The 15,925-nt window shown below is 41.6% G+C and overlaps 1 protein-coding gene across 2 annotated transcripts in view; it reads right to left on the reverse strand.

Moving 5' to 3' along the window:
- Rictor (RPTOR independent companion of MTOR complex 2) overlaps positions 1–10,576 on the reverse strand; it is a 92,732-nt gene extending 82,156 nt beyond the window's left edge. For both annotated transcript variants that reach the window (XM_032898813.1, XM_032898812.1), the window contains exons 1-2: positions 10,492–10,576; positions 10,285–10,332 (exon numbers count right to left, since the gene is read on the reverse strand). In XM_032898813.1, coding sequence (XP_032754704.1) covers positions 10,285–10,332; positions 10,492–10,540 — 97 coding nt within the window. In that variant the 5' untranslated portion in view covers positions 10,541–10,576. The remainder of the gene's footprint in view (positions 1–10,284; positions 10,333–10,491) is intronic.
- Positions 10,577–15,925: the final 5,349 nt, after the last annotated feature.

A 15,925-nucleotide genomic window follows, 5' to 3' on the forward strand; every position in this document is an offset into this window, starting at 1 on the left:
CAGGCAAGAAAAGAGTGTCACATCCCCTGGAACTCAGGTTATAGAGAGCAGTGAGCTATTGTGTGGGGGTGAAGAACTGAGCCTGGGGTCCTTTGCAAGAGCAGCCAGTGCTCCTCACCACTGAACCCCTCTCTTCCTTGTTTTGCAATTCCTTTTCTGTGCTTTAGTTTTCTGATGTAAGTTCCCTCTCATCAGTGCATAATGGTTCTAGCATTTTACCTACATATAATGACTAGATGACATTCTATAAGAAATGTATACCTTAGAAAATGGTGAGGTGAAGTTAGTATGTATAAGCATGTGTCTACCATTAACAAATGCACGCTTAAGAAAAACAGATTGAGGAGTTAGTGATTTAGCTCAGTGGTAGAGCGCTTGCCTAGCAAGTGCAGGGCCCTGGGTTCGGTCCCCAGCTCCGAAAAAGAGAAAAAAGAAAAAAAGAAAAGAAAAACAGATTGGGCGTGTAGCTCAAGGCTCTGGGTTCAAGTTCTAATACAATAAAACCAAATGAACATTAATTCATATATAAAACATTCCTTCCTCCAATCCAGGTATATGCCAATACCCCAAATACACATTTCATGGTAATATATGCATTTGCTTACAATATAAAGCTGGGTGGTAGCACATACCTATATCCCAGCACTTCAGAGACTTAAGATAGAAGACTTAAGTTTGAAGTTAGCTCCTATCTCAAAATAATAAAAAGCAATTATACCTTTTGTGTGTTACATTTTTCTAATATGAAAATAGATTTTGAAAAATGAAACTAGGAAGAGAAACAATAACAAAATCAACTGTTTTAAACCCAGGCTCTCAACATCTTTTGTTTTCTTCTCAAAATCCAAAAGCTATTCCTTTTTTCAAGTAATTTCTCTCTTTTTGTTAGGGAAAGAAGAAGGCTGAAACCTAAATTCTCCTATAAAAAGGCAAAGGAGGAAAGGGGGAGCAAAGTATATACAGTTACCACCATTTTAATGCTAACATGAGGTTAAATTTAATTCATCAACAATAACTAAAATTGTACATAGGAATTCCATATAATAAATGAAACTTCTTAAGTATGCACCTGACTTGCTCTGTACCAGCTTGTGTCATTTAAAAACACCACCAGTCTAGTAATAAAACCACAGGCCATTCTAAAGCAAACAGAGTATCAAACAGTTTCAGTATTCAGACACTCCATTACCACTGATTAAGTCAGTAACACAGGAGACATTGTGATTAAACGAAACAAAACCACCTCTTACAACACATATGTGAAATACTAAGGACCACACTATTCCATTGTTCCTTGGTCACACATAGAAACACAGTACAATGTTGAAGCTCACATCACCCAAAATATGTTTCCCCAACTTAAGTTTCTCTCCATTCAACTCTGACTCCCCCACCACCACCACTAGCAGGAGGCAGGTGGTGGGGATTGTACAATGTTAGGGAGTACATTAGAGGATTGTGAGTGGAAAAAAAACAGGGCAATTAAAAGTTTTAATACACCAGGGATGAACCAAGTGCGGAAATAATTAGCACTACTATTTCAAGATGTGATTTTTGAGATCTATGTAACTGCTGAAAAAATACATACATGCCCACATTTAAAGCAGTTAAATATCCTTTTCTCTGGCAAACTGCTCCTTTTAAGTAACTAAGTGACTTGGCAACCCCCTCTGTTTACAGCTCCTGTGCCTCTTCACTCTTTATTCATTATAAGAAACACATGAAGTCGCACTGAATTCAGAGCGAGATTGCTAACATCTCTGCAAGTGACAGCCCAAGTCTGGCTCTGCTACCCTGACACAGTGGCCATCCACCACTCCACAGGGCTGGGCGGCGACTCTGGATTTGATGAAACACTGAGTTTTCAAGATAAAGGTTTCTTACATGTACTCACTTACTTATTCTGTGTGTTGGGGGTATGTACACATGCACATGTTACATCATGTGTGCTACAGCAAGCATGCATTGCTGAAGCCAGCCTCTCCTGGCTTCCTGTGCCATCAGGCTTGTCGGCAAGTCATGTCCCTCTCATTCACTCAGCCGTCTCGCCAGCCCTTCAGGATATCCACTTCAAGTTATCTAATTCCTCAGGAGGTCATGAGCTTAAATTTTGAGCTCAGAAAATAGTCGTTTCAGAGTAGAAAATAGTAAAAGTATTAGTCTCCCCACTTTAGTCTCTTACTTCCAGGTTGCATCTATTTAGAATTAAGTTTATTAAACTTACAGAACCCCTTGAACTTGCACAGTACCCTCTGTCAATGACATATTAATGAAGAGGAAGGTCACATGCCCTACACAGTAGTAATAAGAGCATCATTTATGGCTGAGCTTGCAATGTGAGCAATTACATACTCGACACAAGTGTACAATTATTTCACAGTATGCTTCAAATCTCACAATTCAGTCCAGCATCACTTCCTAGCAAAGGTCAAACAAACCCAAACCTAAAATATAATAAGTCTTCAGCATTTCAGAGGGAAAACACTTGCCACCAACTTCCTACAATACTATCTTAAACACTGAGTGACTTACTAGTAAGATGCTTGTTCTCAAATTTAGGTTTTGATTGTTAAAACTGCCTCAAGCCTTCTATGGTGACTCGTGCTGACATCAAGAAAAAAAACCCTATACATCCAAATTCTTTAGTATCGGGAGTAAAATATGGAACTTATTTACTATAAGTCTTTAAAATCCCAGTTAATTTGGGTTTAAAAGGTTTTTTAAAACATATTTGCTATGAAATTTACCCGACTCTTTAACCACTGTATGCTTAAGGCACTAGCATATTCTCAGTGTTATTTTATATCCATCTCATTACTAGGTACAGAGCACAGTGCATGAGTCTAGATGGAAAACGCTAACAGGGGCAGGAAGAATGCACTCATTCTTGGATTCTTTGTCAACCCCATTATTTGAATATATGAATATTATTTTTAGCTGGTACATGTAATTATTTCCCATTTACTTTGGCATATGCATAATTCTATATGCCATTCACTATACAGGGGAGGGCTGAAATTCTGTTTAACATGGCCACACTAACAAAAAGTTCAGTGATATCAAAACAATGGGTGATCCAAAACAGTTACCTCACAATCACTCAGATATTGGTTATCTAAACATTTTAACCTGTTCGCTCCCCTCCACTATTCTGATAGTATTTGCTTAGAAAATCAAAATACAAAAAAACAAACAAACAAATCTACTAAAGGGGAAGAAGAACATGCGCCCTGCCCAAGTGACGCATAGACTAAATATTAGGATTCCACATCACCACCCTCCTTTCTAAGCGCAGGGGAGAGCAGGCTGATGAGCCAGTGTCAGAGTCACGGGCACACAGAGCACTCTCTTGGCCTTGCTGCATGCACTGTGCTTTGCACAGCCCTATCTTCTGAAGCAGGAGACCAAGGTAGCAGTCACAGCAGCTGGAGCACTTGACTGTAACTTACATTTAAAGTGCTATGAAACACCACCACTCCAACACATACGCTTATTATTTATGGGAATACTTCTCACCATGATTTTAACAAGGTTCCAAATGCTTTCTTTAACCTTTCAACAGCCAGTGGTGATTATCTGAGAATCACAAAGCAGAAGGTGAAAGTGCTGGATTCATAAAGCATTATGCATCCTGGAGGTAAGGCAGCTGAAGTCCAGAGGGGAAGCAGCCTGCCAAAGTCATCTCACACTAAGAGTCAGCGCTCCAGCTCTCAGTCCCTCCAACTGACAGATTCTCAGAGTATAACCTTCCCGACTTTCCTCTGTTGGCCTTTCTTCTTAAGGATCCTACCCACGATGTGCAGTCTCCTATCTAGGAATGCTCATATCTTTAACTGTCCATGGAGGAGCTAAGGACACGGTTCAGCATCAAACAGGTTTAGCATGTGTAAAGTCCTATACTCACTCCCAATACACACACACACATTCATTCATATTCATATTCTCTCTCCCCCTCTCTCTGTCCAAAAGTACTTGAATCAGAGTAACAAGCACTAAACATCCACTCAGTTTGGTAGGTAGTAATTTTCCCACATAGCTGGTGCCATCAACCACACGAAATGTAAAGCCCACACTGCAGCCCTGTCTTCTCTATCTGACAGCACTATCACACTGGTTGTCCCGCAGAACTGCAAACTTCAGAGCATTCTTTTATTCTATCTCTTTAATACTATACTACTTTTTTGCTCACTTCTTTCTCCATTCTTTCATTCAAAACACTGCTGGAGGGGTTGGGAAGAAGCTCAATAACAGACTTCTTGGTTGGCATGAGCAAGACCTTCAGCTCTACCCCAACCTTAAATAATCACCTTTCTCTTTAACAAAAAGTACTGAGAATGCACTCCGAGGTAAAGGAAACACCTATGTTAAGGAAACATAAAATGGCACGCCACACTTCAAAACAGCATTTTTCTCCCACTCAAGCCAAACAGGACTCTCAAATAGGAACATAGTTGCCAAGGAGAAAAAACAGAAATGGAGGGACAGTAAGTGCTTTCGACCAGTAAACTAACACTAATCTATGAACAGTGCTCTGTGTATGAAGCAGAGTGCTACACGGAAGCTATGCAAACAGGCAAGAGCACTGACTACTACAGCTGTAGTAGCACAAAAGAAAATGCATAAATAAATGATAAAAGGCCTTGGATGCCAAGCTAAGGAATTTGGACTTAATACTGTAAGCAAAAGTAAACCTTATTTTCCTGCTGTTTGTTTACACATGAATGGTAAGATCAAATCTGGATTTACAAGAAAATGATCCTGGAGCAGTACAGCAGGAATGAAAAAAAAAAAGGTAAAAACAGAAATAAAGTCTTTTTGTTACTGCACAGGGAAAATGAGAACTTGAATGAACACCAACAATGATGGAACAGACTACCAACTACACACTTCAGAGGTCACCAGTTTATCACAGACTACGTGGATGAAGAGCAGGTATGGAGTTTGAACAGAAGATCTAGAGAGTACCTAGGAAGCAGAAAGTAGAGTTTTACACTCTAACTTTAAGATGATTATTAGGTGCTTGGCATTCCCTGGCCCTATGACACTGAAACACTTATCTGGATAGACACTTTAGAATTTCAAAGCTTTTCTTCTTTGAATAGGAATAAGTATAGCAAACAGTTGGTGGAAACTGAGGTAATTTAGTGCCTGGTACAATGCTATATAGTAATCATAGCAAAAGTAGAATGTAAAACTTCAAATGGCGGTGAGTTTTATGAGAGGCTGTTCACATCAATTAAGACAGTATTTTGGGGTTGGGGATTTAGCTCAGTGGTAGAGCGCTTGCCTAGCAAGGGGAAGGCCCTGGGTTCGGTCCCCAGCTCGAAAAAATGAAAGAGAAAAAAAAAAAAAAAAAGACAGTATTTTCACTACAGGAAGAGAGCCAAGGTAGAGAAGGCAGCTGTGGAATAAACTCATCTGCCTAAAGTCTTCAGAAGTATTTTTTCCTAGTCTTTATCTCTTTCTACTCTGTTTTGACCTGTGCCCACTCTAGGATAGAGCAAATATTTGCTAATCAAGTGGGAACGGAGCCAACAGGAAGGAAGAAACTAAAGTAAAGGAAAATAGTTGTACAGACTCTTGAAGGAAGTCTTATCGAGAGCAGAGTCACTCCTGGAGAGAAGCTGCTTTACACCCTGACTCCAGCAAGAGAAGACTTAATTAGGAATTCAGAATTCTGATCTCTCAGCCTTCACCTCCTTCATAAAGCAAAGAAGGAAGCTGGGTGTGCAAGCACTTGCTTGTAATCTCAGCACTGAGGTCAAAGCAAGATTATTCCAACCTGAGCTACACAGTCACTACCCAGCCAGCTAGGAACACATCAAGACTGTCTCCAAAGTGAGAGACAGACAGAGAAGTTAGCAAAACTTAAAAGTTGGTTTTCAGTGGGAGAAAGCAAGCCAGCTGATGTCCTCCTTCTAAAATATCTTTGATTCCACTTCTGTAGCTAAACCCCTGGTCTAATCCTTCATCATTTCTCTGATGATAGGAGACGACTTCTACACAGCTCCTCTATCCACTGACTTTCCCTTTCCACCGTGCTTTATTCTGCAGAGCCCTTCCACAGAGCCACAGCGTTTAAGGAAGGCTAGCCCTTTCAGAGGCTTCTCTGATCACCAATGCACCAGACGATCACATTCTCCTCTGGCTGCTGCCGCGGTAATTCTGTCCGATTACTTACTGTTTCATACCACAATCACTTCTCTTGTCAGCTCCAATCAACTTTAAAAGGAACATCTTTCTCATTCCTACTCTTCCAGCATCTAATTCAGTTTCTGATACATAATAGATTTCTGTCAATGTTTGGTTAACTGATGTGAGCAATTAAACAAATGAGTAACCTCCCAACTAAGGGAAATTAGAAAACAAAAAAATGTTCAATTCACACTATTTCAGATAACTGTCCTGCCTTTCTAAATACTGAACAGCAAGTTGAACCATCAACATTTCAGTCTAATCCAACAAACTGCATTCTAATAAATATGTAGTACACAGAAGTATCCGTTTTCTGGGAAGACACTTAGAAAACTATACTAATGGGGGCTTACTGAGAGATTATTGTGTCTTTCAAACCTGAGTCAACAGAACCAGAAAGGGATACACTATCTAAAAAAAGAAAAAGAAAAAAAGGAAAAGGTGCATGCTTGCTATGGAAGTAAAGGAAGCATTAGGTGTTTGTACTTTAAAAAGCACATTTTGGTGTGAAATATAGAGTATTTAATGGTGTCAGAAGCAAACTAGGACCTTTGCAAATTAAGTAGAGTAGGCTTCTGAACAAAACTGAAAGCAAGAATTACTAATAAATTAACTCTAAGATTTACTAATTGGGCTCCTAGGTCAAAATTAATCTGTCGATAAATTTTAATGCAAGCATTCTGTATGAGCCACAGCAATAAGATCAGTACTAAAATCAAAGGCCCCAAACCCTCTGGGCCCCAGGAGAACCAGAGAACAAGTAAATCAACATAACTAAAAACTTTCTGGTGCTAGGACAAACAATTCTAAGGCTCACAAAATGTAGTAGCACATCTTACCCTAAGTACATACAATAAACTCTACTTTCCGCTTTCAGTTAATCTTAATTGGTAAAAAAAATTTTTTTTTGGAGACAGGTCTCAGGGAGCCCAGGATGGCCTCCAACTCCCAGTCCTGTCTCACCTCCTAAGTGCTGGTACAAGCAAAAACATGTTACCACTAAGTACTCGATTTCAGCCCGAGTCCTTGAATACGTGTGTAACAGTCAAAACAATAATTTGGGGCTTGGGGAATAGCTCAGTCAGAGAAATGCTCTGCCAGAGCTTGCCAAAAGTGTAAGACCCTGAGTTCAAAACCCAGAGCCATGGGAAAAAGCTAGGTGTGGTGGCACATATTTTGATCACAACCTTGAGGAGCCAAGGACAAGCAGTTCCCTCAGTTTACTGGACAGCCGGTTCAGCCTAACTGATAAGGTCCGGGCCACTGAGTGGTATTGGCCAATAGGGTACTGCTCCTGCCATCCTAGGTTATCCTCTGGCTTCCATACATACATGTACACATGTGCACGTGCACATGTACATGCACCCACAATCACCTGATATATTTCTTAAAATACAAAGAATCCCAACCTCCCAATGTAGGAGCAGCTAACACCAAATATTGCTTATAAATGATAAAACATAATTTATACTGAGTAATTAAGAACTACCTTCCTTTACCTTTCAGTCTTACTAACATTTTAAAATTAGTTTTTTTTCAGTTGGAGAAACAGGAGGTAGGCAAGGTCAAATAACTTGTCCCAAATCCCCCAACTCCTACTGTCCCTAAGCTTACAATGCAGAGCTATCTGACTTCGCAGTCAGTGTTTGACATGCATGGATGTCTCTCTCACAGATCACTGTGACCACGGTTGTCCACCTACACAGTAGACATCACAAAACAATCTGCATGACAGCAAACCCTGCCTTAGCATAAAGCAAAACAAAACTTTAGCTGCTCAAACTTTTATCTGTTTCCATATTGTAATCTAATCTACAAGCAGCTGCAACCCAGATGCCTCATGGGTCTGAAATCATTACTAAAGTTCAATTCCTCATGAACTTTCCTCATGTGTAATCCACAAGCTTTTAAACAATGAAGTGTCTGTTAAACGAACACTTTCTCTAATCAGCTGTCTCACTATATATGAGTCTAACTCGTAACTTTTTTCTGCTAAACTTCCTTATGGTTGAGGCCTACAGTTCTCAAATAACTTCTCGTTGTTGTGCATTGCTTTTGCAATCAGGTCAACTGGCTGTGAATACGTATTTGGAATGCTAGTACATTTTATCAAGGCAAATAAAAACATTTTCTAAGCATTTTCTATAACCCTAGAAACAGCTATCTATATTATATTACATAGGTGTTTAAGTAAACAGTCTCAGAGAACTGATTCTTTTCAATCATACCCATAGATTTGTCTGAGTTAATATTGAAGCAAAGCAAGTTTCAAATAAGCTTTTCTACAATCCCAAATTCTGACACCACCACAGAAATGTATAAAGATTAACAAAATCACACACTACACAGTTTATCTCCAACCCCACATCTGAACAGGCTTTTACTGTACGCCAGGCTCAGGTTTACCAAACAGTCTCTTCTCACAATTTCTTGAAATCACTGACCAACTACATGATTAGAAAAGCACAATTCTGGGGCTGGAGATATGGCTCAGTGGTTAAGAGCACTGTCTGTTCTTCCAATGGACCTGAGTTCAATTCCCAGCAACCACATGGTGGCTCACAACCATCTGTAATGAGATCTGATGCCCTCTTCTGATGTGCCTGAAGATAGCAACACTGTACTCACATACATAAAATAAAAAAAAATCTTTAAAAAGAGAGAGAGAAGCACAATGCTAAGTCTCAGATCTGTATTATGATACTCAGAATGCTTGCTGGAAATTTTTCATATATATATTAAATTTACAAATTAAAAAAAAAGTCAAAAGCTTGACCTTTTTCTATACTGTTTCTCAAACCTAGCTAATAAAAAAAAAGTTCCAAATCACTGATTTAATTAATTGCCATTTCTAGAACTTACACACCACTGTACTGTATCTTTAAAAAGTTTCTCACTTTGAAAGGACTAGTTTACTCAAAACTTCCTAAACTATCAGAAACAAATAACAAACATGTACTCATGTAACTAAATCAAACTATAGTCTTTCAATCTACACCGGGCTCTTACAAAAAACGGAAACAGAACTGAGAATGAATTATGCTGTCAATACAGAGATGGGTCTCCCAAAACCGACATCCACCAACCTAATACTTACATGGTCACTACATACAAGGTGGGGGCGGGGGGGACGGACAAATTTATGCCATGTGGAATGTTTACGAGTGTCTTTTCTTTTCACACCCTAAGGTGTTTCACGGAACTCGAAAAGTGATTCTGCACAGCAGAACTAGTTAGTTACACTCAACTACAGCGCTGTGGGAAGTGACTGTCGAAATCTGTAGTCCAACTCCTGTTTATGGAAGAAGAGAAAAAAGAACTCCTTGCACAGAACTACTAATGCTTTGGCGAGATACTGTGGAATAAACACCAGTCTGGTGGCCGGTGACCCAAGCAAGAAACACCGATCACTCGGCGGAGACGGTTCTTAAAAATGCACGCCGGGCTTGCCCTGCAGAGAAGGTGTAAACAAACGCATCTCCACTGCAGACAGAAGGTACACAATGAACCTGCGGCAGAGTGAGGGGGCGGTCTCTAGCCAACTACAGCCCCAGCGGGCCCGGGAACGGGAAGCAGCAGGGAGACGCGGCATAAAGCAGACACTTAGCAGTAATCACCGGCTCTCGATTTCACCGCCGAGTTCGCAAAGCTGCGGGGCCCCCAGAGGACGGCGCGGGCAGAGAAGAGCAGTCACGCAGTCAGCAAGAAGCCGGCAGATCCAGCATCTGCTCCGGGGGACGGGGAGGGCAGGATGTGGTCGCTCTTCCCACAAACATCCTCCAGTAACCTAAATAACAACCTCTACCTCCCCTCGTCCGAGGCCGCCTCCGGGATTCGGGGACCCGGGAGCGGACGGGGGGGCAAACACGCTCCCGCGGGCGTCCCCGCAGCCCCGGGTCCTTGGGTGCACCTAGGTCCGCCCCGCGCTCCCGCGCTCCCGCAGCCGCCCGAGGCCCGGAGGGGCTCACCCGGGGGGGAAACCGGCGCGGGGCAGGGGGATGGGCGCGGGCTCGACCCCTCGCTGCCCCCCGGGTCGCGTGCCTGCCCGCCCCAGCCCCGGTGCACGGCGGCCCCGGTGCCCCGCGTTACCTCGGGTCAGATCCAGCGGGACGTTCTCCTCGCCGCTGTCATTCCGCCCTGTGCGAAACAGACACACAACCCCAGTTAGGAACCATCGCAGGCCAGCGGCGCCCGACGCCCGGTTTGCTTCCCCCACCCCAGTCCCCGGGCAAAGCCGAGCGCCGCGGCGGACAGCGAACACCGGGTGCGGAGAGCGAGGGCGGCAAGCGGGTTTACCTCGTATTCGGAGGTTCTTCAGAGAGCGGCCGCGGCCGATCGCCGCCATATTGACGGGTTTCAGTCACAACACCGGAAACCTCGCCCGATCGCGCGAGAACCCCTTCCCCTCCCCGCGCGCGGTTCCCGCCCCCCCACCTCCGCCCCCCCGCGACAGCGCCCCCGCCCCTCGGCACGGAGGCTCGCCCGCGGGCGCGGAGCAACCGGGCGCCGATCCGGGGTGGGCTGCGACCCGGGCGCACTGAGACCGGCAGGGTGTCGGAGCGCAGGCGTGGTGGGAGGCGCAGTTCCCACGGGGGATTCCCATTGATGTGGCTCCGGACTCGGCGCGCGGGGCGGAGGCCGGGATGCGGGCGGGCCACCTGCTGGACCGCCACGCTGCACTCCCCGCGTGGCTTTAAAGCTCGCTTCCTTACTCATCGGCTAAAATTATCATTATTTTTTTATTATTATTAAAAGAGAGGGTGGGGTGGGGAGTGAGGCGCGCGGCGCACAGTTAGGAATGTGGCTTTGATCCTTTCCCAGAACCGCGGTGCTCCGAGTGAACACGTAACAAAGTTTGTTTTCCACCCACGCTCTGACCATTGAGCTAAGCGGCTTCGCGCTTGATCTTAGGCAAAGCTGCTCGCCGCCCGGAGCAGGCGGCTGGGCGGAGGTTTGCTTTCGGGCTGCCTGGCATCGGACGTGCAAGGAGTGCAGAAGCGGGCGTGCAGGGCGCTCGCCCCGGCGCGGGACTCTTTCCCCAGCGCGCGCCAGCGCCGGGAGGCCCCAGACGGGGTTTCTTCTCCACCCGGAGCCTAGGGAGGAGGCTGAGCGCCTGGTCCTGGCTTTCTGTTACTCCTACATCACTGACTAATGCAGATGCCTTGGATAGATGTTTTTAATGCATACAAGTAAAAGTGATTAGCTTACGAGTTTCTAGAAGCGGTTTATTACGTACTTAGTTGGCCCTTCTCTCTTAAACTAGATTACTTTAATGAGAGGGTATTTTTGTCTCCTCCAATTCCTCACCTCTCTATTCCAGACTTTAAAGTAAGTGGAAAGTGGAGATCTTGCCTTAACCACTTCGTTTTTTTAGTACAGACGTCAAAAACAAATATCTATTGGCGTAAACTTTCGGCTCCTTCTGTCCTAATAGTGTTGTAAACAATAGTAATGTTCTCAAACAAGCAAACCAAACCCCCTCTAAAACCACAAAGAGAAACAAAAGAAATATTGGAAAGGCTCCCCTTGTTAATAATAGTAAACAATTGTAAACTTAAAAGCCCAAAGGTAGAAATTATGCAAATGTAGTAGTCATTTAAAATGACTACGCTGATCCATTTCATTAACAATATGATATTAAGTTAAGTAAGCAATTACAGATTTCCTGTATTCATAAATGCTTGAAGTACGTATAAAATTCAAAGGGTCCATTATAAAATAATTTTTACAGGCATGTATGTAGAAAAAAATACAATATGTATATCTGAATGTAAACTACTATTCCCCTTTCAATTGTGGGTCTCACCTGCATTTTTTTGTTCTTGCTGGGTCACCTGCATCTTTTAACTAATAGTTGGTCTATGACAGTTGTAGAAGCAGCAAAAGTTTTTTAAAGAAAAATAAAAGAACACCAAGAAAATAAACTTGGGTTGCTGTTCTCTTGAGATAGGACCCCACATCTACACATTCCGTGTCCCTCAGGACGAGGTCTGCGCTCTGGAATCTGCTGCTCTGTTGCACTTAGATTGAAGGATCTAACACAATTACAGTGCTTTAAAGAGATATTTCCTGACACTATCAGTACAAGCCTTGATAAATGACATACTTGCTTCCTTTTTTACAGCTTTCAAGTCATTTACTCTATTTCCTGCCTCAGATGAAGACCACAAAGTTTGAGGTCTGGCCAGGATACTAAAAAGTTTTATCTTTCATCCCTCCACACATCACCATCACTAAAAAACAAAATAAAATGGTAGAAATCTGTCAGTGAAAATGCTAGTGGATTTTCAAATGATCCCTCTAGTGCTAACGTTTGTTCTCGCCTGTTTTAAATTGTTTCCTCACCCCTGCTGTAAGTTCCTTTAAGTTCCAGTCTTTCTCGAAAGTGAGCACAATTGATTGGCTGTAAGCTAATCGAGGGACTTCTGAGCCTTTTAGCTTCATAACTTGTGTCCTTATTTGAAGACCACTATTTACTTATTCCATCTCTTACGCACACACACACACACACACACACACACACACACCTCATTTCAACCACCAATCGTATCATTTGTTTCCCTACGGCTCCTATTTTAGTGAGTTGGGTTCTCCACATTTGCTCTTAAAGTGGGAGGCTTTCTGATCAAAAGAACAAATGACACTCATCTTGGAATGCGGGCTTTAGGCGGGTTATAATAAAGAATACAGTATACAATGTTATGTTCGAGTTTTAAATGCTATCGATCATAATTGGCCCCAGAACATAAGCTACTTATTAAGAAAAAGAAAGAAAGAAAGGAAGGAAGAAAGAAAGAAAGAAGGAAAGAAAAAGAAAGAAAGCCCGGTTATTTTCTGTGATGCTTGTTAAAAATGTCCCTTGAGCCTGGTTTTCCCCTTGTTTGTTTTAACCCTCCTCAAAGCCTTGCTCGCTTTGTTTACTACTTCTGTAATTTTATTTTGGCTCTAATCTACCCACTGTGAATATGACTTCCTCTTCTTAGTTCTCATTTCCCAGTTAGGTTTCATTTACTGTGTCAATGAATGTTTTTTTTTTTCTTCTAGTATTAGTCATTGATAAAAAATGTTATAGAAGATGGAGTCCAAGAGCACACCTCTGACTGACAGCTCACTTGGGTTTGAAGACGCCATGACTTCACTGCTGGCCACAGGCTGCTTCACCTGCCTATCCTGTCACACACAGTTTATGATCCTAAAACTGTAGTCTACCAGTTCAACGCACAGTTGTAATGCTGAACAGAAACCAAAGACTCCTTGCCAAAGCCTTGGCTCCCTTTAGCCTATCTGCTTTGCTACAGAGGCCACATGGACATTAAAAAAAAAAAAAAAAGAAGACTGCAAACCACAAAGTTTGGTGAGGCCGTCTCTTGGTAACTTGTCTTTATTGTCAAGCCACACATTTACTACCTAGATAAAAGCCATCAGTGAGACCAATGCTCCTGCCCTTCTCCGGGTGGGTTGTGAAGTCCCATCTTTGATCACATCAAAACAAAGTTAGATTTAAGGAGGATTTAAGCACTCTAAGGATTTCTTTACAGTTTATTCTGTCCAAAGATAATTATCTAAGATTTCTTTTAAATAACTCTGTAAAGTAGAAAGGCCCCTACGTAAGCGGTTTTAAATGAAGAATAAACTTAATGAAAGAGAAACACCTGTACATTCATGACACCATCTAGAAGCGTGTGCACCATGATTTCAATTGTGGTTTGGGACTGCCAGAAATCTGAGTGATGTTTTTCTCACTTTATTTTAAAAACAATTTTACTTGGACAATCTTTTATAAGGAAAACTAGAGAAAGTTTCTTGGCTATTTTAAAGTCAAAATCACAAATACTTGTATATAATACTAATTTGGTAAGCACTGAACATATCGAAATTGGTTTTGTATCACAGTTACTGAAAAGGAAAACAATCAAATTTTTTTCACACTGCATACATGTGCCATTTTATTAAGTTAAAAATAAAACATAAAGATGAAATAAAATATTGAAAGTTGCTGCTTTGCTAATGGAAAAGATAGTAGTAATAGAACCAAAATATGTTTCTTTCCTATATTTCTTATTGAATCTTGTGATATAGCAATTCAAAAGTCTGGGGGCTGGGGATTTAGCTCAGTGGTAGAGCGCTTGCCTAGCAAGCACAAGGCCCTGGGTTCGGTCCCCAGCTCCGAAAAAAAAGAAAAGAAAAAAGTCTGGTTCTAAAAATGTAATTTAATATGGATAAAATCTCACAACAGTTAAAGCTAGTAGCAAAGAATCATTCTATTGCCTGCCGTTTTTAAACTCTAACCTCCCTTTTCCAATTCCATCAAAACCTATACCAAGATTTGGAAAATTAATGTTTCTAATAAATGTCCAGCTTTTTTTAAAAACCAGTTTTCCCAGGAAACTAGAAGAGAGAACGTTTAAAAAAAAATTCTAAATTTTCCAACTGCACAGAAAACAACTTCCACAATTGCTATATATTTTCTGCCCTGGTTTACCAGTGGAGCAACCTGATTTCAGAACAATTCATCTGAAAGATTTTTACACAGACAGGACACTTCTATTTCCAACATTGGTAAAAGTGAAAATATAAAAATTTGTGTGACGTGTTCATATTTTCATTGTTTCTAGAAGAAAAATCAAGGCACTGTGAAACGCAAACCTTCTTGCCTTAACCCAAGTCTGCTGAAAGTCCTCATGTGCTGAGTCACTGGTATTACATTTTCCCCAGAAGGGAAAGAGGCGTTCACTTTCAGAATCTGACAGGTAGCATGCTTTGGGGAGCTACTAGCCATCACAGCAAAGGATTTTTAGAGTCACTCTCTTCTCATCTTAAACCATGAAGGAATTAAACCCTAGTGAAGATTTTGTTTCTAGAAAATGATTAGAGGTTAAACCATCTCTATCCTTCTGTTTAAATCTTGTTCTTTTAAAATTTCGTTTGCAGGAAGTGCATTACTGACTTTCATGGAGCAGCGCTCTTATGAAGGAAGTTATTTGGTGATAAGGATACAAATTATAGGATTTTTTTTTTTTTTACTTTGGCGGCACGGGACTGGGAAGAGGAATTACTTAGATATTTTGGTACTGAAGAGAATTTAGCTGATTCCGTAAGATGGCAGGTTTGGAAGCACCTATGCTTCCTGCCATAAAAAACCTTCCATAATTGCTATATATTTTCTACCCTGGTTTACCAATGGAGCTAAACTTCAGCTTCATCAACAGATCTTATGTTTGTGTGTTTGTTTCAGCCATTTTTTAAAAAACTGTAGCAGGAAATACCACTAAATTCCCTGAAGATAATATGACTGTCTGTCTATGGTTGGAAAGAAATGTTTCTTTTTGGAAAGTACCGAATTGATATTGTCTAACTTCTATCATCACTAAAAGTGTATAGATGTTATACTCATACTGTGTTGATTTTAAAAAGTATCTTCCTAATCAGCCAACTTTGTAGCATCAATGGCCAAGGTTCCCTGGGATAGTTTATACTTCAGATCTGAGGAATAGCGGGTAATGCGTGTAAATGCCTATGTCACATAATGGTAATCATTTCCATCTTTAGACACAACATCTAGTTTACCATTATTGCTTTTGTTTTCTTAGAAGAAAACCTTGAAAATGCTAAACTCAGAACCATGAGCTCTGTCAGACTCTGGAAACGGCTCCGCTCTCATTACTCTGTTATATACCTACATTGTTTCTTTGCAACATTATTTTTTTCTGGATAGGTTTTATATAGCTCA

Source organism: Rattus rattus, chromosome 3, assembly GCF_011064425.1.
Source record: "Rattus rattus isolate New Zealand chromosome 3, Rrattus_CSIRO_v1, whole genome shotgun sequence".
NCBI lineage: Eukaryota > Metazoa > Chordata > Mammalia > Rodentia > Muridae > Rattus > Rattus rattus.